The 23911-nt window shown below is 43.0% G+C and overlaps 1 protein-coding gene across 2 annotated transcripts in view; it reads right to left on the reverse strand.

Annotated features, from left to right (window-relative positions):
* Nucleotides 1-331: 331 nt before the first annotated feature.
* ACLY (ATP citrate lyase) overlaps nt 332-23911 on the reverse strand; it is a 60077-nt gene continuing 36497 nt past the window's right edge. For both annotated transcript variants that reach the window (XM_061588797.1, XM_061588796.1), the window contains 15 exons: nt 21745-21886; nt 20304-20472; nt 19456-19560; nt 18569-18765; nt 18248-18329; nt 17460-17570; nt 16206-16333; nt 14343-14436; nt 13560-13714; nt 8334-8484; nt 5954-6097; nt 5681-5794; nt 4674-4756; nt 1959-2035; nt 332-1202 (listed from right to left, as the gene is read on the reverse strand). In XM_061588797.1, the coding sequence (XP_061444781.1) occupies nt 1108-1202; nt 1959-2035; nt 4674-4756; nt 5681-5794; nt 5954-6097; nt 8334-8484; nt 13560-13714; nt 14343-14436; nt 16206-16333; nt 17460-17570; nt 18248-18329; nt 18569-18765; nt 19456-19560; nt 20304-20472; nt 21745-21886 (1847 nt within the window). In that variant the 3' untranslated portion in view covers nt 332-1107. The remainder of the gene's footprint in view (nt 1203-1958; nt 2036-4673; nt 4757-5680; nt 5795-5953; nt 6098-8333; nt 8485-13559; nt 13715-14342; nt 14437-16205; nt 16334-17459; nt 17571-18247; nt 18330-18568; nt 18766-19455; nt 19561-20303; nt 20473-21744; nt 21887-23911) is intronic.

Here is a 23911-nt window from a genome sequence, read left to right on the forward strand (position 1 = left end):
CCCCCATCTGGCTGTCATACATCACTCATACTCCCAGGCATTCTATTCAAACCTGTAACACATTTAATAACAGTTCCCAACGAGTGGTTTCATTACACTCTTACACTTAAGAAAAACTGTCCCATGCTTTCAGGATCTTCAATAAGGCATTTGTATATGAGTTTGCAAAACAGCAGGATGGATCAAACTAATTGAACTATATGCTCAAACATTTCCCATTTTTTTTGCCAAGCATTCCCCCCCCCCAAATAAAGATATTGTTTCTTCACAGGTAACCCAAATTTGGGTTTAAGGAGCTCTGCCCACCTTCACAAAATCAAATCAAGACAACTTATCATTGTACTATTTATTTGAGACTGGTTATAATAGAGACAAAGCACTGAATATTGTTGTGAATATAAATCAAAGGCCCAGAGATGGTATATCTTGTAGGTTGGCTCACAGGTCAGTCTTTGCAAGAATCATAGATTTAGGTTAATTTTTTATTTTTTAGAATAAGTAAAAATATTAGCTGCATAAATACAGAAACTGGAATACACGCAAATTTCACAGTTTTGAACAAGAGCTTATGTTACCAGTTTGCATTTTAAAATGACGACACCCAACTTGGAATGGCTTATTAAATCAGCAGTAGTCCCCCTGACCAGAAATACAATCAGATTGTGCAGATGAACACACAGGAGACAAAAAGGTCAAATGTATCACAAAATATACAGCTTGTGAGGACAATGTTCTTCAAGATTTTGGTAATGCAGACTCCATGACTCTCTGGTTCTTCAAGTCTAATGAGGTCATGGTTCAAAATAAAAACATTAAAACTTGGTCAGAAAACACTGCAGTAAAGCAGAGGGGAGAAAAATAAAAACACACAATAGAACAAGCAAGACAGTGCAACTCTTTTATATATTAAATACAGCAGAAAATAGCAATGAGTTTTGGTTTATAATTATTTATAGAATCCACTTCTAGGACTATAAAAGGCTGCCTTCTATAGGATTTCAGCCCAGCCAGTCCTCCGTTTCCTATACATTGACAGCCAGGTCATATAGGTCAGTCATGCCTATACTGGCCTTCCATAAAGGCAACTCATTTCCCCCCTTTCAGTTGTCACATAGTCATATGCTCTGGCAAAACGTAAGAGATGTCGTCCCAAGGGTGACGGTACAAACCCTGCTTCAACCTCTTCTGGTCCAGGTAGTGTCCTGAAATTAAAAAGAGTTCTTATTGTATACCTCTTTCAAATTCAACCGACAAAATGCCTTTTTTTGGTAAACTAACTAAAAATACTAGAAAGTGAACTTTATTCTGCTAATTCTACCCACCCAATGGCCCAGTTCCAGGTACTGTTGTGCAAGAGCGGTGAAGACCCAAAACACAACTCTACCGCTGTTGCCACAGCTGCTGTTGACAAGATTGCAACTGTGGCTGCCCCTGCCATCCCCTTTGTGCAAGGGTGTTTTTGTCTCACAGGAGTTGCAGGGAGGTGTTGAGTAAGTGAGCATGGCTCGGCCAAAACATCTCATGGACCAAATGGGAAGGACTGGGCTGGAGGTTCCTAAACCCTGGTATAAGATGGCTGTAAGGGCCATGGAACAAAATGCGCTTCTTAAAAGATCTGCCTTTCCAACTTATGCATCAAATAGCAAAACAGCATTAAAAATTCTTGATGAGTGTTACATCTGGGAGAGACATAATTCTTTTCTTTACTGTGAGCCAAAATATAAATAAATTACTACAACCACTTATGAACAGGGGCGCTGGTGATAGATGAAGTTGCTTTAGGGGCCAGGTCTGGACTCTTAAGCTGCCTGCTGCCTGTCTGCCTCTTTCATCTAGAAGTTTGGCCCACAGGGCGGAGAGACTGGAATTGTTCTGCAGCAAAGGCCAGACTAGAAACGTCTCATGAGCCAGTCCAGCCCTGCTGCCTTACGGAAATGGCACTTGCAATTAAGACTTACCAATGAACCCCATACTCCTGCCAAGCACAAAAATGCCATTGAGGGCACCAATGTCAATATATTCATCAGCTTCTTCCCTGCAATACAAACCAAATGGGTCTTGCTTAAAACATCAATCCTGTGGTGGATTCTTGGCAGTCGTCTAGAATAACACCCACAGGAGCTTTTCTCTTCAAAGGCAGGTTAAAAATGAAAACCACATGGAGCCCATCCCCTCTCACACATTTCACAGAGTCCTGGTTCTCAAAAAAGAAGGTGGAGGCACAAATAGCTGCCAGAGATGACACACTCTTTTCCTTGACACTTGGGCTAGGTCCCCCAGCCTAATCATCATAACGGGAGTGACCAGGCTTCTATGTCAAAGTGGGAAGGTGCTGCAGAGGCTGAATCCCCATCTCATATCCCTTAGGTTCTACACTGAGGACCCACTCCTGACAATGGAATTTTTTAAAGGGATGGAAGTTCCTTGTATGGCCTAAGGGAGAGGTCATAGCTCAGTGGTATGGTAACCACATTGTATGCAGAGGTCCAGGTCCAATCCCTGGTATCTCCAGTTAAAGGGATCTTAGGTAGCAGGGATAGGAAAGACCTCTGCCTTAGACCATGGGAGGGTTGCTGCCACTCGGTATAGGGCAGGGGTAGCCAGTGTGGTGTCCTCCAGATGTTGCTGAACTATAACCCCCATTATCCCTGACCATTGGCCATGCTGGCTGGGCCTGAAGAGAGTAGGGAGTCCTAAAACATCTGGAGGGCACCAGGTTGAAGACGACTGTTCTAGATGGTCTCCTTAGATGACCTCTGGGGCTGGTTGATTCAATTTTTGTCTTACTTTGCACATGGGAGTGTGGGAGGTTCCACAAACACAAAGGCCGTTTCATACGTTACATGACAGCATTACATTTTCCCCACAATACATTCCCAAAGTGGACTGCTGGCAAGCCTCATAGATGGAACCTACTAGTTTCTCCACATCACCTTCTTGCTTCTGGCATGGCAACTGGGGCATCAAACAATGCCTCTTAGGGGCCAAATTCAGACTTAGGCCATCAGCTGCTAAACTCTATTCTGCCATAGCACATTGTTTTTAATTTCTAGACAGTGTCTAGCAATTTTAAGTGCTTAATCCTACATACCAATACTGAACTCAGTTTCTGACTATGGATCCTTATGCAGCCAAAATGGCAGAGCCCATGAAGAAGAAGTAGGTATCAGAAGGCCTGGGGGAGCCTCAAGGCTTGTAGAAGTGTGTGAGAGTGAGAAGAGTGTGTGTGTGTGCGTGCGTGCGTGTAGGAAACCCCAAAGCAGACCAATGAAGACTGAACAAACTCAGTGGCCATGGAACACTGGCTGAATGCCAAGAGGCAAACTGGGGAGGGAAAGCGGAATGGAGTGTCCTATAACAGGACATGGCTGGCAGACCCCCTGAACAGGAGTACTCCATCCTGCAACAAAATTTTGTAGCTCCCACTTAATTTTTTTAATCATCCTCCCTCTTAATTTGTATCACGTATTCTTATAAGGTATTGCAGTCATATATTATTATTATGGCCTACAGCAGGGGTAGCCAACATGGTGCTCTCCACTTGTTGTCAACTACAACTCCCACCATCCCTTAACCACTGACTGTGCTGGCTGGGCTGACAGAAGTTGTAGCTCAACAATGACCTTGGGCCAGTCATACTCTCTCAGCCTAACCTACATCACAGGGTTGTTGAAAGGATAAAATGGAGAAAGAGGAGAATCAAGTATGCCACCTGGAGTTCCTTGAAGGAAAGGTGGGATATAAATGCAATAAATAAATATCTGGAGGGCACCACATTGGCTATGCCTAGTCTACAGCCAGGACTGTGTGTACCATGTTAAAAAATTAAAATTTCTTCACCCAGGTAATCCAAACTTTGCAACAACAACAAAAGCTGTATTCTCAGCTTTTGAATACAGAAGAGAGTCAAACAGCTATGATGGTCTACCTCTAATCCCTAGAGATTTTATTCAGCTAGCAGCGCTCACACTTTCTAACACACTAAAACCTGAAACAAAAGTGAGATTTTCAGAAAGCTAAATTCTTGTACCTATTCTATGTTTTTCTCATCTTCTCACAGAATCACAGAATAAATACAGCCCTGCCTATAGCTAAGAAAATTAAGCAGATTGATAGAAAATAGATTGAACTTGGGAATCTGACATATGCAGCTGGCTGCTCTGCCCCTAAACTACAGATTCAAAGAAGCGCCAACAAGTGGCCAAGGGTCTGACAACCAAGTGTCTGACAACTCCAGCAAGGGGAGCAACCTGGCCATCTAGGAGCCCCAAAGCAGTATGACCAACAATGTCAGCACAACGCAGACAGCAGGGCTCCCAGTGCGAGAGGCGAGAGAGTAAGAATGGATCCTCTTCCTCTTTCCCAAAGCATTTTAACTGTACTTTTTAACTTATTATAACTTAATTGGATTTTTGCACTGTATTGTTTTTCTTACTGTATTTATTGTACTTTTTTGCTGTTCACTGCCCAGAGAGCTATCGCTAGTCGGGCGGGATATAAGCCTAATAAATAAATAATAATAAATAAATAATAATAATATTCTCTTTATTGATTTGCTTCACCTCAGTTACATCTAAGATGCTTGGGGCAGTTGTCTCATTTGGGTAGAGAGATTCACTACAACCAAGCTTTAGAACCATGACATATCCTGCTGGGTCTAACTGACTGCTCACCGCGTGAAGGAGCCACAGTTCCTGAGCACATCAACAAAGGCCACACCGATGAACCCATCAACATTTAGGATGAGGTTAGGTTTCTGAGGTAGGATAGGAGGAGAGAAAAAGAGAGTAAAATTAGCTTCTTCCTTCAAGATACTGTAGCAACATACAGCAAATAAATATTCAGTAAAAAAAACCATAGGGCTTTTGTTGGCAAATATCTCTGGATGAGGACACCTACTTTTGGACAAGATTTAAAAAACTAGTTTACAGAGTCCAAAACTCCTGAGGATTGACTGGAGGAGCAGGGAACAGAGCCTTTAAAGAGATCCCTGGCATCCTTTATACAGTGCCCTAACATGAAACTCCCTAGAGAAAAAGACATCACAGGGTTTCAGGCTTTAACCTGCACGGAGAATAGCATCTACAGAATATGTAAACCAGGGATGGGCCACAGGTCTGTGGAAGGACATACGGTTTCCTTGCATCTACAGTTGAAAATACTGCAGGTGGCAGAGCCTTGCCTGCAACCCTGGAGAGCAACTGCAGGCCAGAAGAGACTGTATTATATTCTTAATTTTATTTGCATAGTTTATATTCTACTTCCTCAATAACATTGCCCTACAACAATTTATTGGGTTACCTGAGCCACTGGCAGCTCTTTATGTCTTACGTTTTCTTGTCTGTGTCCAGATTTCTATATATGGCATTTACAATAACCATTTCCCTGGCAACCTACGGCAAGGAAGAATTGCCTCCAAGCAGCGAAATATTTTTAAGAAGAGATGCTGTTCTTTCCCACCTCCCATCCTCCAGCATGCACATCCTTTTTTCAGGCTCCACATGTACTAGTGACTAAGAGTATGTTGGGGCAGATGTGCTAGTGAAAACCCCCAGTAGCGTTTGCTTTCTGAAGGTATTTGGCTGATGCACATTTCAGGTTGACAGGGTAGGACGAAAAGACAAAAGGCATTACATGTTAAAGTTGTCACCCAAAAAATAAGAAAAGGGAAGACTGATACCTTGGACGTTGTAATTTTTTCCACTTCCAGTGCATAGTCCAGAAGAGGTGTTGCAGGGAAATGCTGCTTCACATAATCCTTGAGGATCTGAACTCTCATATCTGGGTTATTGATCTACAAATTTGGAATAAATAAATAAAAGAAATGGAGCAACTTTGAAAAAGTTGTCTCGAAAAATCATCCCACACTGCGGCCATACTCCTTTAAACCTGACTTCGAGCAGGTGGCTGTGCTCCTTCCTGCTTCATCCTACCAGACCTTCCTGGCACCTACCGATTTGACCCGGTGACCAATGCCCATGATCAGCTTCCCTTCCTTCTTCATCTTGTTCACAAACTCCATTGGGATAATGCCACTGTCAAATGCTTTGCTGAACATCTTTGCTGCTGCATCCAAAGCGCCACCAAACCGATCTCCCTGGATATCAGCAAATGGAGAGAGGCTCAAATTTTAAAAAATAAATAAATAGGGTAGCGGTAGAGCAAAATATCCTAAGATCAAAATAAAAGTACAAACTGGGGGCTGGGAAATCATGCAGGCACTCTAGTATATTGGCTGCAAGATTAAAGGATACCCCACGGCAAGGCCTAGCTTTCACTGAGGTGGTAAGTCTGTGTCTGGGCTGCAATAGCGTAGTGGCAAATTCAGAAGTGCAGGGTGCCTTCATGTTAGTCACAGCCACACACCCTGCCCCCCTTTTTTGCTGCGGAGTTGAGAATGAGATCCTTATTCATGACTTTCCCAACAACAGCAGACACTCCTAGGAGCCAATAAGCATAAAAGAAGAGAGTGTCCGTTATTGAGAACAGTCTTCTCAGTGGCTGACTCACCTCCTTTCACTCTGATTGGTTCCAATCAGCAGGACAGGATAAGGAAGCATGTTAGAAGACTCTTCTCAGTGGCTAACACAGTCCCTTTTCATTCTGATTGAATCATAGCATGCTGGAGATATAGGGGCCCTGCTGGGACCCTGCTCCTAAAAAAGTAAAGGGTCTAAGACCCCCCCGGATGACTACAGCCGTACTGGGCTGTACTGCTTCAAGCTGCAGGTGGGGCTCACATTACTGAATGCACCTTTATACAAAAACTTTCTCTTTACATGGACAACTGGCATGCTGGAGAGAGGTTTAGGTTAGATTCTAGTCACTAGAGCCTTGACATCTAGTCCTTGAGATCTATTTTCTAAGTGCAGGGTTTTGGTATTGTCTGAAAAAGTGTTCCATCCATGCAAGCCCCCTTCCCCCACCTGAAGTTGAACAAAAACAGACACAGGCTTCCCACTTCAACAAGAACTGAGACTCATGCCAGCAATGACTACTTTTGGAGGGAAAGAGAACCTGAAGGCTATGACTCTCAAGCTTTAAATTGGTCTCATGAATATATTAACCAACTAAAATTGTAACGGATGACAATCCATTGACTGTGGCAGAATTTAATTAGCAAGCCTACAAGTCAAGGGCACACTTGCTTGCTTCTTGAGGTTAAAACTTTACTTTGGTAAGTTACTGGAAGAGGAAATGAACAAGGAAATTACATTTTATATTATACTGCCACAACATATACTGGGCATGTCTTCTAGGGCCAGGTCTCCCAGCTGCACATTTTCATTTAACCATTTCTGCTTCAGCAGTGCATCACAGCTGGTGGTGTGCCAGGACTGTTCTCTGCTGATAGGCTCACCCTTGTCCTGCTTGTGTGCTGTTCTCCACCTGCCCATCCAAGCTGCAGGTGACATCCCTATCTCACATCATCTAACCAATCTGAACCCATTTTGTCACAAAAGAAAAATATTGATGCATAATTTTTTTTGGGGGGGGAGAAATAGAGGAATTTCTTTATTACTAATATAAAGAATGAACACCAAGACAAAGTAGTCCAAAAACATGCTGAACGTCAGACAGCAAGCTCATTTAAACAAACATAAGAACACATATTATTCATATTTTATCACATTAGAAGATCTGGGGTGGGTCAGAGCATATACTGGGCTAGACAAAACAATAGTCTGGTTCCATATGCCAGCTTCTAATAAGATGTGTAATGCAGCAAGCAGCTGGCCTAGAAGAGTTATCAGGTGATGTTGGCCTAGTCTGTACACCACTATAAGCCATGGTTCATAAACTATGGTTTAATTTCATCATTCAGACCTGGCCCAGTGGCTTAACCATGGTTTATTAACCACAGACAAACCATGCTTGTAAACCATAGTTTGTTGTTGGTTTATAAACCTTTGCCTACCTTAACCATGACTTAGTGTCACATGCAAACCTGCTCAGTATGTGGTCAGCTAAAGTACACAGGCATCAAATGGATAATCTCTGGAGATGGTCTGGAGCCAGGGCTGGACAAGAGACTTAAAAGATGAAGATCTTCTTGGCCCAGAGAGAAATTCCAGTCTTGGCTGCTGGGCTTACACTTTCAGTCAAGCTAGCAAAAAAAAGGCCAGTATTCTAGATGGGATCCTCTTTTGAGGCCCTTTGCTATACAGCTACACAGGAAGGAGGAGAGGTTTGCAAGCTAAGTGATCAGGCCAAGCTTATTAATTTGCAAATTGTAATTATGGAAGTTGAAGTTTGTCCCACAGAAAACCTTGGCTACATCCCAATAATGGCATCATTTCCTATTTTCTTCTAGCTATTGTTCAAACACTTACAATTGTGAGCAGGCCAGAGGTGAGACTGGAGATGAGGTCCTTCCCAGCTCTTGCACAGACAATAGTGTTATGGGCTCCTGACACTGCTGGGCCATGATCTGCTGTCACCATCAAACACATCTCTATGAAGTGGCAGGCGTACTTGGGTAACCTGGTGGGCCAAAGATTTTATGTTATGTATTTTATCTTTAAAAGCTTTGTACTTCAACTATTTCCAACTGTTAAGATGTATTACAAAAAGCAACCAACAGAACCTCAGCTGTACTGACCAGTGATATTTACTTATTTATTACATTTATACTGTCTCCCACCACGGAACTCAAAGCAGTATACAGGGTGATGGTGGTGTCTTCCATCCACACACTGACCAGACCCCAAACCTGCTATATTTCAGCAGCTTCACATGCTCTTAGACCACACTCAGGGTTTAAAAAATATTAATATAAATTAATAGCCTTAGGAAAAGATTCAGAATCTCCAATGTAAAAGCACTCCTAAATGGATAGTTCTGTACCTTTCTGAATAGCAATAAAAATGGGCTCAGACAAACAGATCACACCAAGCTATTGATTCCAAATATTGGGGGCTACCACTGAAAAGGCTGTGCTCTGCACATCCCACTGCATTCATCCTTCTGTACAGAATGGATGATGACCAGAATATCCTCTGCAAATCTGGACGGTAGCTACATACAGTAAGAGAAGATCCTAAAGGTCTCTGGGGTCCAATGTTAAAGACTTATTAAACACTGGAGTGAGAATTTGGGTGAATCCATGGTCACATGCACAAGAGAGTGTGATTTGGCAGGTACTTGGTACTTGCTGAAGTGTAGGTGGGGACTGGGACGAGTGAAAGTCTGGAAAAACCCATCCACAAGGATGTACTGTTTTACACTGGGACTTTGGAATTCCCCACACCCAGTTAAAAAAAAAAAAGGTTGGAAGGCAATAGTACAGTGTGGCTGCTTGAGGTCTCTGCCCTTTATGTAGCCTCACCTTACTATGCCATAAATGACAGTGCCTGTAGCCTCAGAAGAAGCACCGGCTTTAACACCCCCACAGCTCCCCATCCAACTTCCAGCCTAACCACAATGAAGTGGAGGTTCAGCTCATCATGGGCAGAAACGGCTCTCAGAGTCTACCACTGGCCAACTCAAGTTAAGAGAGCTTCTGGCTTTTACAAGACATCATGAGAAGGTCCACAGAGATGGGACAGCTACAAAGAATGCCAGTCTATTCACTTGGTGCACAGATCATTTTGATCAGGAACTACTGGCTGCGACGGGATACAGGGAAGAAGGCTCCTCTAACCCTAAGCATACTAACTAGGATGCAAGTTGTCCTAGCAGGCAGTAGGATTTATTTCTCAGCAAATATTTTAGGATAGGGCAGGGGATCAGTGCGCTGGCTTGTATAGGGGAAAGCTAGAGAGAACCCAATGTTGTCATCAACGACTTCTCCTCCTCCTCCTCCTTCCAGGTTCCTTTGCCACATTCACTTGTCCAACAGAGAAGTCTGCATGCTGCAGAGGATTCTATGTTCTACTGTGTATACTCAGATCATGCAGGACACTTACCATGCTTACCGAACGTCACAATAGCTGTGCATGAACTGAGAGAGTACCCTAGAACATACTCAATGTTCCCTTCCAGCTGTGTACTGCAGTGGAAGGCCAGTAGTGGTGGGTAAACTATCTTTAAGGGCAGTATACCATTACGGAGGAATCCCAGGTTTCCCTGGAATAGAATTTAGATTTCTGGTTTTCAAACTATCTTGCCTTTACCAAGGCTACAGAACATGTTCTCCTCTTGAGGCAAAAACCTTTGCTCCCTGACACAAGACCCCAAAGAACTGCTGACTCAAGTTCTATTTGCTGGAAACCACAGGAGGGGAGAGTACTTTTGTGCTTAGGTCCTGCTTGTGGGCTTCCCATAGGCATCTGGTTGGCCACTGTGAGAAGAGGATGCTGGACTAGATGGGCCATTAGCCTGATCCAGCAGGGCTCTTCTTATGTTCTTATGAGTTGTACCAATAGCCTATCTTGGTCAACAACATGTCTTTGAATAATCATCAGAAGGGGACTTCCGGGAAGGGTGACTTAGCCTGTGCCTGCTTTTGAGACGGGCTCCTGCCTCAAAAGAAGCTTATTCAGATATATCAGTCAGTTTTTTCTTTTTTTTTTTGACTGATTAAACTTCTCCCGGGTAGGGAGAAACGAAGAGATTAACCTCAAAGCCTATTTTTGTTGGGACGACCAGATCTCATTAATTTATGGGACGAGGTCCAGCCGACGAAGGTGGGACGGATTTTCAACAGCAAGCTCTATCTGTTAAAGCGAACGTTCATCTTATCTTCTAAGAGAGAACGCACTAACAGGCAAGCACCCTTCTTTCTATATTTTTTTTTTACTTGACTTAAATTGTTGCTGTTTAAAAGAGATTTGCCAGATTGATCAGTTTTTGACATCTCACTGGGGAGCCATAACTTCTCTCTGCTACGCACTAATTAATAGCTTATCTCTGTTTTTGTTGCAAAAAGCTGTCCTGGATTTGCATTCTAAAGATATACACAGAAGAGGGATTTCTATTCCAGATTTTTATTTTGAAAAATATTATACTGTTTTGAGACTACTCTCTTTTTGGTCTATTTTATTTTGACGAATCTGTTTCTTGACGATTGCCATTAATTGTTTCGATCCTGGGAACTGCATTTTGTTTACTTAACTATTGGAGAGATAAGGCTGTCTGCACTGTTTATACTGTGATGTCACCAAGTTTGGAGTATTAACCCAATTGTTGCTGAAATAAGAAGTGGTTTTCCTATATTTTTCTTTTAAAATGGCAATTAAGAAAGTGGCTGAAAATCTGGAAATAACTATGTTTCAGAAAATAATGGATGAGATTGAGATAACGAAAATTGAATTGAGTAAAATGAAGCAGGAGATTAAAGATATAAGGGTCCCTGTGAGAGAGGTGACCCTGGAAGGGGTCCCTGTGAGAGAGGAGACCCCGGAGATTGGAACAGGGGTTCCTGTGAGAGAGGAGACCCTGGAGACTGGAATAGGGGTCCCTGTGAGAGAGGAGATCCCGGAGATTGGAACCAACGTGGAACAGGAACAAGATTTGGAGTCTATGGACTTTAGAAATAAAATCTATTGTTTGGAACTCAATGTTATCTCTGAAGAAATGAATGAAGATTCTAGAGATAAAGTTATCAATGGCATGGATAATCTTCTGGACTGGAATGATGTGATGGAGCCCAATATAGAGAAAATCTATGGAATTAACTGCAGCCATGTGACAATGGAAAAACTTTTAAGAGATGACCCAGTGCATTTTGAAAAAAAGAACAGAGATATGATTTTACAGCAGTATTTCAGCAACCTATTCAGAATGGATGGCAAGAAAATATTTGGGATAGAGGTAATTCCCATCAGACTCTTACTATATGACTATGGCTTTGACAGCAAGATTATTATGGAATACTGATAATGGAAGATTGGATATTGAAATTACTGGACTTAACAAGACTACTGAAGATGGAAGATGGAAAATGGAACTAATAGAGATAATAGAACAATGGCTATTGAAATTATTGAACCTAACAGATTCTGATGTGATGGATTAATTGAAATGTTTATTTTGACTATGGTTATGACAATAAGATTATCATAATTAGTAATGAGATGGATTAATCGATATGCTTATCTGGAAAAAAAAATTGATAGATATATTTCTTAAAGAATTGAAACCTCTCTTTGACTTTTTGTGGAAAGAATAAAGTAATGTTTATGAGATTTGATGATTAAGTAAGATAACTACTGGAGGAAAGTGATTTTATAATATGACTTAAGAGACAGGATTGTTATATATTATAGACTTATAACTGATTTGATCTTTGACAAATGGGAAGTCAATATTTTACTCTTTATTTTTTATTTTTGTTTTTTTTTTTTCTTTTTTTCTTTTTGTTTAACTATTTTTGATTTTGTTTTTTGTCTTTGAATGTTTTATGATTTTGTCTTGTATGTTTTATGAAAATCTGAATAAAAATTATTGAAAAAAAAAAAAAGAATAATCATCAGAAGGATGTTCCAAAGAAGTTCCTCAAACTTACTTGCCCTGTGTTTAATTCTCAGCATGTGGAATTCAGAGATATTCCATCTCTGAACATGGAGGCTGCCCTTCTGGCTAGCATGACTAGCAGCCAAAAAGAGACATACCCTCCAGGTATTTATATAAACATCCCTGAAAGCTATTTATACTGGGGTCACCATAGCAACCTCTTGCAATATGTTCCACAGGCTGGATTGCACATTGTAAAGAGGTACTTTCTTTTGCTTGTCCCAAGCCCTGTCTGGATATTTCAGCACAAGGCTGAGTAGTATTTTTAAAGAGGATGTCCTCCCCCACCTCACCAGAATCCACTCTTTTCATAATCCACTCAATGTACATGCCATTGTCATGTCCTCACTTGGTTGTCTTTCCCTCCCGCCACCCCACTAGTTTTCAGAAAGGAGGGAGGGTGGTGGTGGTAAGCCTGCAATTCAGTCCCCAATTGCTAAAATGATGTTTTAGCAAGTTCTGTTGTTACGGTGCCATTTGTTTCTCCACATGCTTTTTAGCTGTAGGGTGGCAATTTAGGGGACCCAGACAGCACCTTCCATAGGGCTGGATTTGGCCCAGGGGCCTCAGTCACTGACTGTAGGTTAAAATGCCCCAAATATTTAAACCTCCCTTTACAAGTAAGGAATTTTGGGAGAAGGGCCGTAGCTCAGTGGTAGAGCATCTGCCTTGCACGCAGAAGGTCCCAAGTTCAATCCCCAGCATCTCCAGGTAGAGCTGGGAACCCCCCCTGCCTGAAACCCTGGAGAGCCACTGCCAGTCAGTGTAGACAACACTTAACTGGAGGGCCAATGGTTGGACTCAGTATAAGGCAGCTTCCTAATTGTTTTAGTTGTGTCCTCCGCTCAGCACCAAGCTTGACAGAGGAGAACAGTTAAAATTAAGGTTGCAGACAGATGGAACTTTCTCCAAGGTCACCAGGTGAATGAACGTACTAGTCACACGTTTTACTGATTATTATTTTATGTATTTTTTGTTTTTAATCATTTTGTGGATTTTAGCTGCTTTCTGTCTACCGTTTTAGTACGTACAACACTCTTTGATTAAGACATTTATAAATCTTTCTAAATAAATACGTAAGTGAGCTGGCTAGCTGCACTCACCTTCTCTGGAACCACAAGAGGCCCAGGACACCACCAATTCCCATTTCTTCCTTGAAGACCTCAGTGATGGGCATGCCGGCATAGATCAGTTCCTGGCCCCGCTCATCACAGATGCTGGTCATGAAGGAAGCTGGTTTCCGGATTAAACCAAGCTCCTAAACATTGCAACACACACACAAACAAAAAAAGCTGTAAAAAACCCACATACATTGGGAATCTGTTCTAGTTCTTATTGAGGTGGTAAACCTGTGCCTAAGCTGTTTCACTTCAAACTGCAGGTGGGGACTCACATGAGCAAACACTCTTCCAAACAAATAATTCCCTCCATGCAGAAACCTGGCATGTCAGAAGCAGGTGAGGCTAGAATCTTTCTATACTGGTTTTCTATGTAAAGGAAATTATTTTAAAAGATATATTCAGCCATGCAAGTCCCCACCTGTAGCCTGGAAGTATACAGCCTAAGCACAGGTTTACCACTCCAGGGAGACCTAGGACTCTGTTTGTTTTTTTAAAAGTATAGGACACCCTCTATCATGTCCCACACCCCAGCAATTCAATTCCAATATGTTTCTGGAAGGCATGATGTTTATAATGGAATTGTCATCTTTGAACCAACCAGCTTCTCTTACTTTAAGCTTATGCAAGCTTTCCATCTATACAGAATTCTTTGGAAGATTCCAAGAAATCCATTTAAACAGTTAAAAGAAATCCATTTTAACTGTACATCCTGCTTGGGCAATCTGTCAGCTCTTCCAGTAACCCCTCAGCAAAGAGCAAACCTACCCTTGCCCATGAGTAATCCATTGGCACAGTAGGGGGAGGCACTTCCTGGGCTGGCTCAATCACTCCCTTAGAAACCAGATCCTCATACACTGACCTAATAGAAAGACAGAAAAGGGGATACACGTTTGCCTGTTACAGCTTTATCCGGTGGTTATGTGCTGAGCTTGTGCCTTGTATTCAAGCCCACTTATGAAATGATCTCCTTATTTTCTGCACTGTCCACCATCATTTACAACAGCTTGGTGGACTTCACCTTCTAACCCAAGCAAAAGGGACTACAAAAACATGGAGATGCTGTGGGAACAGTTGTAGCTGGTGGTAGGGTTAAGGAACTAAGGCAGCATTAGGCTAGAAATTGCATTTTGGGACAACCTCTCATCAGGTAGGTTTAAATGGAAGGAGATGAAAAGCAGGGCCATTTCTGTAGTGGTCTCAGCTCTGTGTTGCAAGCTCTGAAGCTTGCCTAAATCCAACCTCACAACCTTTGAGTGCCTTAAGGAAGAAAGATGGATTCAAAAAATAAATAAACAGAGGTCATACATTGGAAAACTTTGTTAGGAACGTAATTCATTACATGTTATGCTGCCCATTATGTAAGGCCTTGAGAGGTTTTCCACAAATCATTTTAAAGGTCCAGCTGGATTTATTGATTGATACAATTTTTTATTTCTGGGCTAATTCAGATGAAAAAGGACTGTGATATGTAGTTGCTGGCAGGAAAAAAACCCAGGCAAGTATGCATAATCACTACTTTTGCCACTGAGACTACGACAAGGAGTTATTCTTGTAAATGTAAATCTTATTTCCAGCTTATCTCCAGTGAAGCTTATCTCCAGAGCCTAAATTCAATACCTTAAGCTATGTAGATAAGATGTGCTATTTTTTCCTGAATGGAGTATATTGCCTTTGCAATGACCTTTGGGTTAAGCAAATAAATTAATGAAATAGAACATGAAAAACACTTTCTGGCAAGCGTCAGGAATTCAGTAGACCAGTCATATATTGTTCTTTGCCATTTAGATACATCTGCAGGTGAAGCCCACGTTTAATGTTTATACAGCATCTAGCAATCTACTTTATTAGAACCTTAGAATGAGTTCAGGTAGAAAACAGAAATTAAATTATTTTTAAGCACTTGCCACTACCACCACCACCACCGTGTTTATACTATTTAATAATCACTAACTTGTATCCAGTGGCAGCTTTGGATTAGTAGATATTGCTTCCACTTGCGCAAGTCTGGGCATCCAATTTTTGCCAATCCCGTGTCTACTACAGCCTTCCATGCCCCCTACAAACATGTTCCTGAGAACTTTGGGGGGGGGCTCTAGAACAGTGTGGAACATGGTGTGGACAGCTGCAGTAGGTAAGAGGCACCGAAGACAATTAGGTGTCCCGCCTTGCACGAGTGGAAGAGCTTCCCACAAGTGCAGCTGTGGGATACTTCCAGCCAGTAAGCCCAGTTAGGCCAACCTCCTTCGGCCAATGAGGCCATTTTGGCCAAGCCACATGCATCTGTCCCTACATCTGATGTCATATATGGATGCTAGATGTGGGGCAAGTAAAGAAGCAGCTCAGCAAGACCTGATGATCAGTGAATTGTTGGCACTTTGCAGGCTATGGCTTTGCCCACGTGATTTGATTTCAAGCTGCGCAGGTAAAAATGCATCACCAGGTGTCATTGTACCATCAAGGGAGTGAAAGGTAGGAGCACCACAGCATCTAACCAAATAAACCGCAATATTGACCCTGCTATTAAGTTCCAAAGCTGGCCCAACATTGCTTCTCAGTCCTCAGACCATACCATTCTTCCGCAGCAAGTCCAGCAACAGCCAGACACCATAGCACCATCATTCTACTCACTGAATCACATCGCCCAGCTCGTCAAAACTCCGGGGTACAAAGACACCCACTTCTTTCAGTGCTTGATTTTTGGCCACGGCGGTTTCAGATGCCTGATTGGCACAAGCTCCAGCATGGCCAAACTGTACCTGTGAACAAGGACAAAGGGGTGTTGAGAAAGACAAGTGTCCTATTCATTAAATTAAAATTAGAGCAAACAAATCCCATTTCTACTCTCAGACTTGATCTGTGGATGCTCTGCAGAGCTTTCTTGGAGGAGTCACCAGTCCATTTCTCAGAGTCCATAGACAAAGGTACATCCTCAAGATTCAGGAAGCTAGGTGCAAAATCTGGTGCTGGGAGATCTACTCAGGACGGGCCGGAGTGTAGTTTCATCTCCCTGTTGGAGTTGCTACTGCTCAGGGAATTCTTGAGTCTCAGGGTCATGACACCAATATGGTCAGATAGGTGGCAAGCTAAAACTTTTGGGAGGTAAACGGATCAGTGCTGGACTTAGAAACACAGTCAAAGATACCACTGCAAGGTCAGCCATGCCCTGCAGTAGTTTTTTAGCTAAGCTTTCTCCAGATAACATCTATAACCATTTCATTTTTTTCTCTCCAGCCATGAGATTGAAAGGATAGGGAATCTACCAACAAAAGGTCAAATCAACCCCTTTCCCACTTCTCATCGGGCCTCTTTCAAATCAGATTTTTAAAGAAGCCAAGGTATAGCTTTAGGGAGTTATCTGATGGCTTAATTACAAAAAAGACCAATTTATTAAAAACAAACCACAAACCTCAGGTATCAATCTATTTTAAGTTGTATCTCCGGCCCCTGTAAACTTCTGGAAGTCCCTAGTTCTCATCTGGGCTCCCTTAATCTACCACCTCTGGGTATTGCTGGCAGCTGCATCACTCAATTACTGCATGGGTTGGGCAGATGAGGTGTATGCTCAGTTGCTTTCTGGGCTAGTGTGGGGTGCAGGACAGGGAGAAACAATCCCAGCAGCTGAGAAGTACGGTTGCATTCCCTTGGCACTGACAGCAGAAGAGAGAGCTATACTTCAGCCTCATTTTCTCACCGACCATCCAGCGGACTCCTCTCCCAATGCTAAAAAATGCTTTGTTGTAATTTATCTTGCTTCTAGGAGCTTTTGTCCCTGGCAGGTGTTCATCTCTGATCTTAGAATCTATGGATCTGATGGCTGTATAATATACAGACTCATCACCCAAACTACAAATAGTTTTCTACCCCACTGCATATATTCCTCACCTCTGAAGAGAACATTGTAGCACAGGTCCCAATGCACCAGCAGACAACAGGCTTAGTGATCCGACCTTCTTTAACACCCCTGCAGATCTTGTACTCCTCTGTTCCTCCAATCTAGAAAGAAAGAAAGAAAGCCAAGTGTAACAACTCAGCCCATCTGGACACAATGCTGTTTACTAAAAGGAGGGCACGGATTCTACCAAATCAGTCCCAGCTTCAGGTGAATTTGGACAATGGGGGTTTCAGGACCATAAGGAGAGCTATCAAGGGATCAAGACACATATTTTATTTAATTTGTAATTGAAAAGTGTGTATACTGCTGTTCCACTCAAGGCCATTTTTTTTAAAATCCACAAAATATAAGGGCGGAGATTTTGGTTTTTGAAGTTCTAAATTCACTGAGAAAAAGCATTCACAGAATGAATATCTTTCCAAAACCCATGTGCCAAATGCCAGTCAAAATAACAATGCAAGATGCCTAAAGAGAATACAGCAATTCCGGAAGGAGGGGCTTTCACAACTTTGTGGCAACAACTTTGAAGATAGTTTTGGGTGCTCACCAAACACATTTCCCTTGGGCAAGGAATCCTCCAAAAGTTCATGTGAGGATTCAGTCAGCCTCCTCTGAGCCAAACATTCCTATAGTGTACAATGGAGACTTATCATATTGGCTACACCATCATCACGTTCTCCTGTTCCTAGCAGTTTCAATAACTGTTCTGCTATGATGGAAACATGAAGATATCAAATTTCTAAGGAGACACAAAAAAACAACACTTGAGGATACTCACTTCTCCCAGCACCACAATCATCTTCACCCCAGGAGTGTCCTGGTAGCGTAAAACATGATCCATGAAGGTGGAACCAGGGTACCTAGGCAGAAGGAACAACATTTTTGATCGGGCATTTGTTTTAGGAAGATTGTGATGCTTAAAGAATATTGCACAACACAAACAGTTCAGACTTCAACCTCAGTCTCCAAAGTTTAAATATTTTATCTTCTTCAGATAACACGACATATCAGGCTGAACAATTGTTGTGTTAAAACCCCCCCACAGATTTCAACTAGAGTTTCAGAACACATGGGACATTGCTTTGGGCACTGGTCTCACCTATCCCCACCAATGGCTACCCCTTCAAAGACGCCATCTGTGGTTCTGGATATGATGTTGTTGAGTTCATTGGACATCCCTCCTGAACGGGAGACATAGGCTACACTGCCGGGGCGGTACAACTTAGATGCCAGGATGTTGTCCAGCATTCCACCTGTGTTTCCAATCTTGAAGCAGCCTGGCTTGATTCCACCTACCTACAAACAAAAAGGAAAGCAATGAAATATCAAGGTATTTGCAACCATGCAGTGGCTGTAACCGCTTGAAATTTTTCTCGTTCATAAAATGGGAAATTAAAATCCAGTTGTTTTATTTTGGATGTGCAAGTTAGGCCCAGATCAATCTCAGAGCATATCTGGACAGCTGCACTTAAATGGTCCTACCTCAATTTTTCCTCTTTTTTTTAAGACCCCTTATCAAGATAGCAGCAAGAGATACATCTGCTAAGGCAGGGAGGCTATCCCCAGTTTGGAGTCCTGATCCAGCCCTCAAGTAAATTTTTCTGGCCTCCAAAAGTCCACTGATTTTTTTTGGGGGGGGGGGGGTTAAAGTACACACAGCACTGAGATGGGCAAGTCCCATTGCCCTGATGGTCAGTAGTCAGTGGAGAGGGGTCGATAACCCCCACTCAGCTGATCTGTATGAATCAGGTGAGGAGGGGAGGCTGTGCGTATGTACACACACACTCCAGAGTTTGAGGAGGCCTGCAGCCCTTGGAAGATTCACCAAGGATGAATATGACCAAAAAAACACAACATGTTAGCTATCCCTAGTCTAAGAGTTAAAGAAAAACCACAGCGCACTTGAATATACTTTTGCACACACAAATTACAAGGAAACTGTCAGAACAAAGTAAGCCAAGGAGAGATGGTTCTTTCTTCTCTCACCGTTGCAGGCCCAATAATTGTGACTCCTTTCTCATCCGCCATCTTGATCAACCTGCGAGTCAGTGCCTCTGGGATGCCTTCTGCAATGATGGCCACGGTGTGGATCTGTAGCCCAAGAGAGAAGCAACACCAGCAATGACTTCTGGGAATCTCTACCTCTCCTGAGATAGGGAGAATCAGAAAACCCTAGAAAACTAACAAAATCTTTGGGGCAAGATAAAAAGGTCTCCTCAAATCTTCAAAACAGGACTGTGCATATTCAGAAAAGCTGGATTTTGCAAACTGTATAAATTAAGCAAATTGACTAAACTGATAGTTTGGGGCAGGGGAGGCAGCAAAGACAAAGGTGCTCTGCCATCAAATATTTAAAAAATCTCATTCATCTAGAAGTGCCCCCACAATACCCTTTTTCAGACTTTCTAAGCTTGTGTATACTGATCACATTTGGAGAGCGGGAGGAGGCAGAGAAGACTGCTCCTGTTGGCTCTGCCTCTTGACCTCTGTTCATTCAATGCAAGTTGTGAAGGTGGTCCCTATGCACACATAGCTGTATGTGCACTAAGTCATTCACAAGATCAGGAGCCCTGTGCAATCAGACCAGAGTTCCCATGTACATGGGAGCATTCTGTGCATGCAGCTGTGCACATGCAGGAAACCCTTTGGCCAAATGCACAGACATTGGGTTTAGCAGGGGTGAGCCAAGAGGCACAATTCCCCTCCTCCCTTTGCATGTTCCATCTACGTGTGATCTGAAGGTGTGAAGTAACTGCTCACACAGGAAGATTTGTTTTTGCTTCTGTTGCTCATCAGGACTTTGCTGTAGATCCTGTCAACTCCATTCCACACACCTGTGGATAGTTCATGGTCTCCATGGTGCTGTCATAAGCTGAGCGAAGGGATGCAAAATTGATCAGCACATCCACTTCTGGGTGCTTCTTCATGGCATCTGCCATGTTCTTAAATACAGGGATGAGGATCTCTTTGTGGCCCCAGTAGAACTTCTGTTTGTGGTCCCCACTGTAAGAAAATGATTATTTATTATATTGATATAGTTGTTTCTCTTCATAAAAATGAACCCAAAGCAACATACACACACAAAAAGATTAAAACAGATATAAACTAACACAAATAAAAAGTTAAAAAACACAATACATGGATAAGATGGCGGAACAACTCACCCCATAAAAGATATTACAATGCCAAAAACCCTCCAAAAAATTAAGAGCTGAATGCCTGGGAGAAGAGGGATGTTTTTGCCTGGTGCCTACAGATAAATAATGATGGCGCCAGGCATGCCTCTCTGGAAAGAGCGTCCCATAAGCAGGTGGCCATCAGTGAGAAGGCGCCTTCTCGCGTCACCATCCTCTGCAACTCCCTTGGAGGAGGCACACAAAGAAGGGCCTCAGATGCTGAACGCAGGGTTTGGATTGGTTCATGCGGGGAGAGAAAAATACATTATGTATCCTAACATTAATTCTTTGCTACACGGGCCCACAATGTTCCCAATGTGGGCTGGTCTCACTATGAGTTAGATGGCGCATGTGCCTAAGGCAACACTTGTAGCGCTTCTGTTGTAGCAGCAGATGGAACGAAACTTCTTTTTCCAGCCCCATCTAAGGCTAAAGTAGTCAACCTGTATCTGAAAATGCTAGACTACAGGGTAGGGGCTCGTACAACTGAAAGCTCATCGATACAACAGAAATAAAAATCCCTCAGGTAGGGATCGTCAAGGAGAAGGGCTTTAACCAAGCCTTCTTCAGGACATGCTAGTTTTCTATGTATGGGAGCACAGAGCAGAGGAGGAATGAAAAGGATTATGGAACAGGAGAGGAAAGAGAGGAACAACTATGATAGAGGGCAACTGGCTGGCAAGTCCATGGGAAGAAGGTGATATGTGCACACATGAAAGATTCTCCTAGGGCTCAACAAGCGATGGGGCCAGGTGGGATCAGATGCTGCCAGGCCCAAGATACAGGCTGTGATACATGGAGCAGGTGTGAGTTAGATGATGCAGGAGGTATGGGTAGGATGCATTGGTGATGGAGTGGGGCCTAAATCCGAGGCAACGGGGATATGAAGGGGAATCAGATTGAGGGTGGAAAAGCACAAAAGAGATCTGTAATAGCGTAGTAAGAGGCAGAGACAAAGAAAAAAATATTGCCATTTGCAGCAAGACAGTGCTTGTTCTGGCCTAGCTGTGTCATCCTTCTGCTCAACAGTGGGGGAAAGAAATTAAGACAAAAGACGATCCAACAGGGGCAGCCACAAGGGACAGCGCTATGAACGTACGTGAACGGATAAACCATGGCAGCCACAGAAGGCTCATCTCTGGAACAGACGTAGTCGAAGTCCAGCATGCCTTGCACAGCCCGAGTCTGCATCCCCCAGACGATCGCCTTGGTGTGACGGCTAAACAAGGTTGTGGCTTTACCTGCCCAAGGGGAAAGAGAAGATGACCCCGCCCACCCAGGGCCAGACGTTTAACATCCTGCAAAAGGACTCCAGATGACAATGCATGGCCAGCCACACAACTGCAAAAGCCATCCCTCGTTAGATGCCCCTCCCTGAATTATAGGAAGGAGCCGTTCAAATGAAGCAAAGCTATGGAGACAAAGCAGACAAAGCTGTCCGCTTCTTCCAGGGAAGCTTTCCCTTCTACCATCCCTCAGGTGCACACTGACTATTTCTAAAGTTATAAAAACAGAGCAGTAACTTCCAAAGGGAGCTCAGAACGTCTTTTTTTGGGGGGGGGATGTAAGAGGCCCCCCTTAAATGGACAACCTGATTGGCTGAGAAGGCAAAGTGCCCACCTAAACTGGTACAATGAAAAGCTGTTGTGCTTTGCACCCCTGGATGTCAATGATGTAATGGGGTACACAAAATTTTGCCATTAAAAATATCTACTAAGCTGTAATAAATAAAGATTCATAACAGAAAGCTTCTGTGAATCCAAAGCACCTATCCAGAGCGTGACTTACTCTGAATTGAGCCACTCTAGTGCATTGCTACTTTGGATGCAAACTGGATCACAGCTGCTCAAATCTCCCCAGGATGCAATGACCCCTGATGCAGAGGCATAACAAAATTATTTACCTTCAGAGGAGGCTGCCCACTGCATCTCTGCATGAGTCACTGCTTCCCTACAAATCAAGAGACATGCTCAAAACAGCAACTCATGCAGAAACGAGGGGTGCTCCTCTGAGGTCATTTGTATTACTCATAAAAAAGTGATATAAGAATCATACATCTCCAATTTTAATTCAGCTATCAGGAATTTGGGAAATGTACAATTACACATTTAGAGGGAAAATCAATAAACGCCCCATCTACATACCCAGTGTTCCTCTCTCTTGGTTTTTTTCTTTGATTTCTACACTTCCCTCCAATCTCAGAGGGATCCCCAAGGCAGCTTACATGAAATAACATAAAAGAACCCTGTTCAAAACCATTAAAGCTATCCAATTAAAGCACATATTTAAAAACTAACCAATTGCAAAACCAGTAAGAGTACACTTGCTTCCTGATTTTGCCCTGTGTTACATGTGGGGAGGATTCAGCAGCTGTGATTTGAGACTCAGGAAGGCTCACTTATGACAAAGTTGGGAGCGCCTCAGTTGTAACCCCAAAACGCAAATGAAGATATGAGGGGAGGAAAGAAAAAACAGATAAAGTGGAAATAGAAGAAGAACTCAATGAGGAGAGAGAGATCACCAACAGGATGTACTCTGAGCTGAGACAGGAAACGAACTGAGCCTCAACAAGAGGGGAGGAGCAAAAGTACTGGCTGAAATGCAGGAGGAGGAGCTACACTACCGGCTTGGAGACCTCTGTCATCCATGAGAGAAACCTACCTCTCAATGCTTGATCTAAAACAGAGTTAGCTCACCTGTGGCCCATCCGATGTTGGTGGACTCCAACTCCCATCAGACCCCCACCACCACCAGCAGCACGGCCAACGTTCAGGGAGGAAGGGAGCTGAAGTCAATATCTGGAGAACATCCGTTTGGGAAAGGCCACTCTAGTGGTTTTTATTACAGTGGCAGCTACTCTCCGCTGCAAACACTCCAACGCATTCCCAGGGAGGTGTCCCTGCCTGAGACCCCACCCACCCGCCATTCTCCACCTGCTCTATTCCACTTAGCAGCATCACACAAAGGCTGCTTAAGAACACAAACCAGACCACCACAAGACTTCTAGATCAACCCACATCTATCACAGATGCTGAAGCGGGGTGGGGCCAAAGCGGGCATTTGGTTTTTATCATAGATCTGTTCCTGAACGACTGGAGCAGGAGGAGGTGACAGAGTCAGAAAGAAAATAATGGAGAAGAGGTAAAAGAACAAGTATTTATTTTCTTTCTGGAATGAGACATCCAGAATTGGATTCATTTATTGCATTTCTGTGTTGCATTTCTGTGCTGCTCTTCCATCAAGGAACTCAAGACAAAATACAAGCA

Source organism: Rhineura floridana, chromosome 11 (assembly GCF_030035675.1).
Source record: "Rhineura floridana isolate rRhiFlo1 chromosome 11, rRhiFlo1.hap2, whole genome shotgun sequence".
NCBI classification, from domain to species: domain Eukaryota; kingdom Metazoa; phylum Chordata; class Lepidosauria; order Squamata; family Rhineuridae; genus Rhineura; species Rhineura floridana.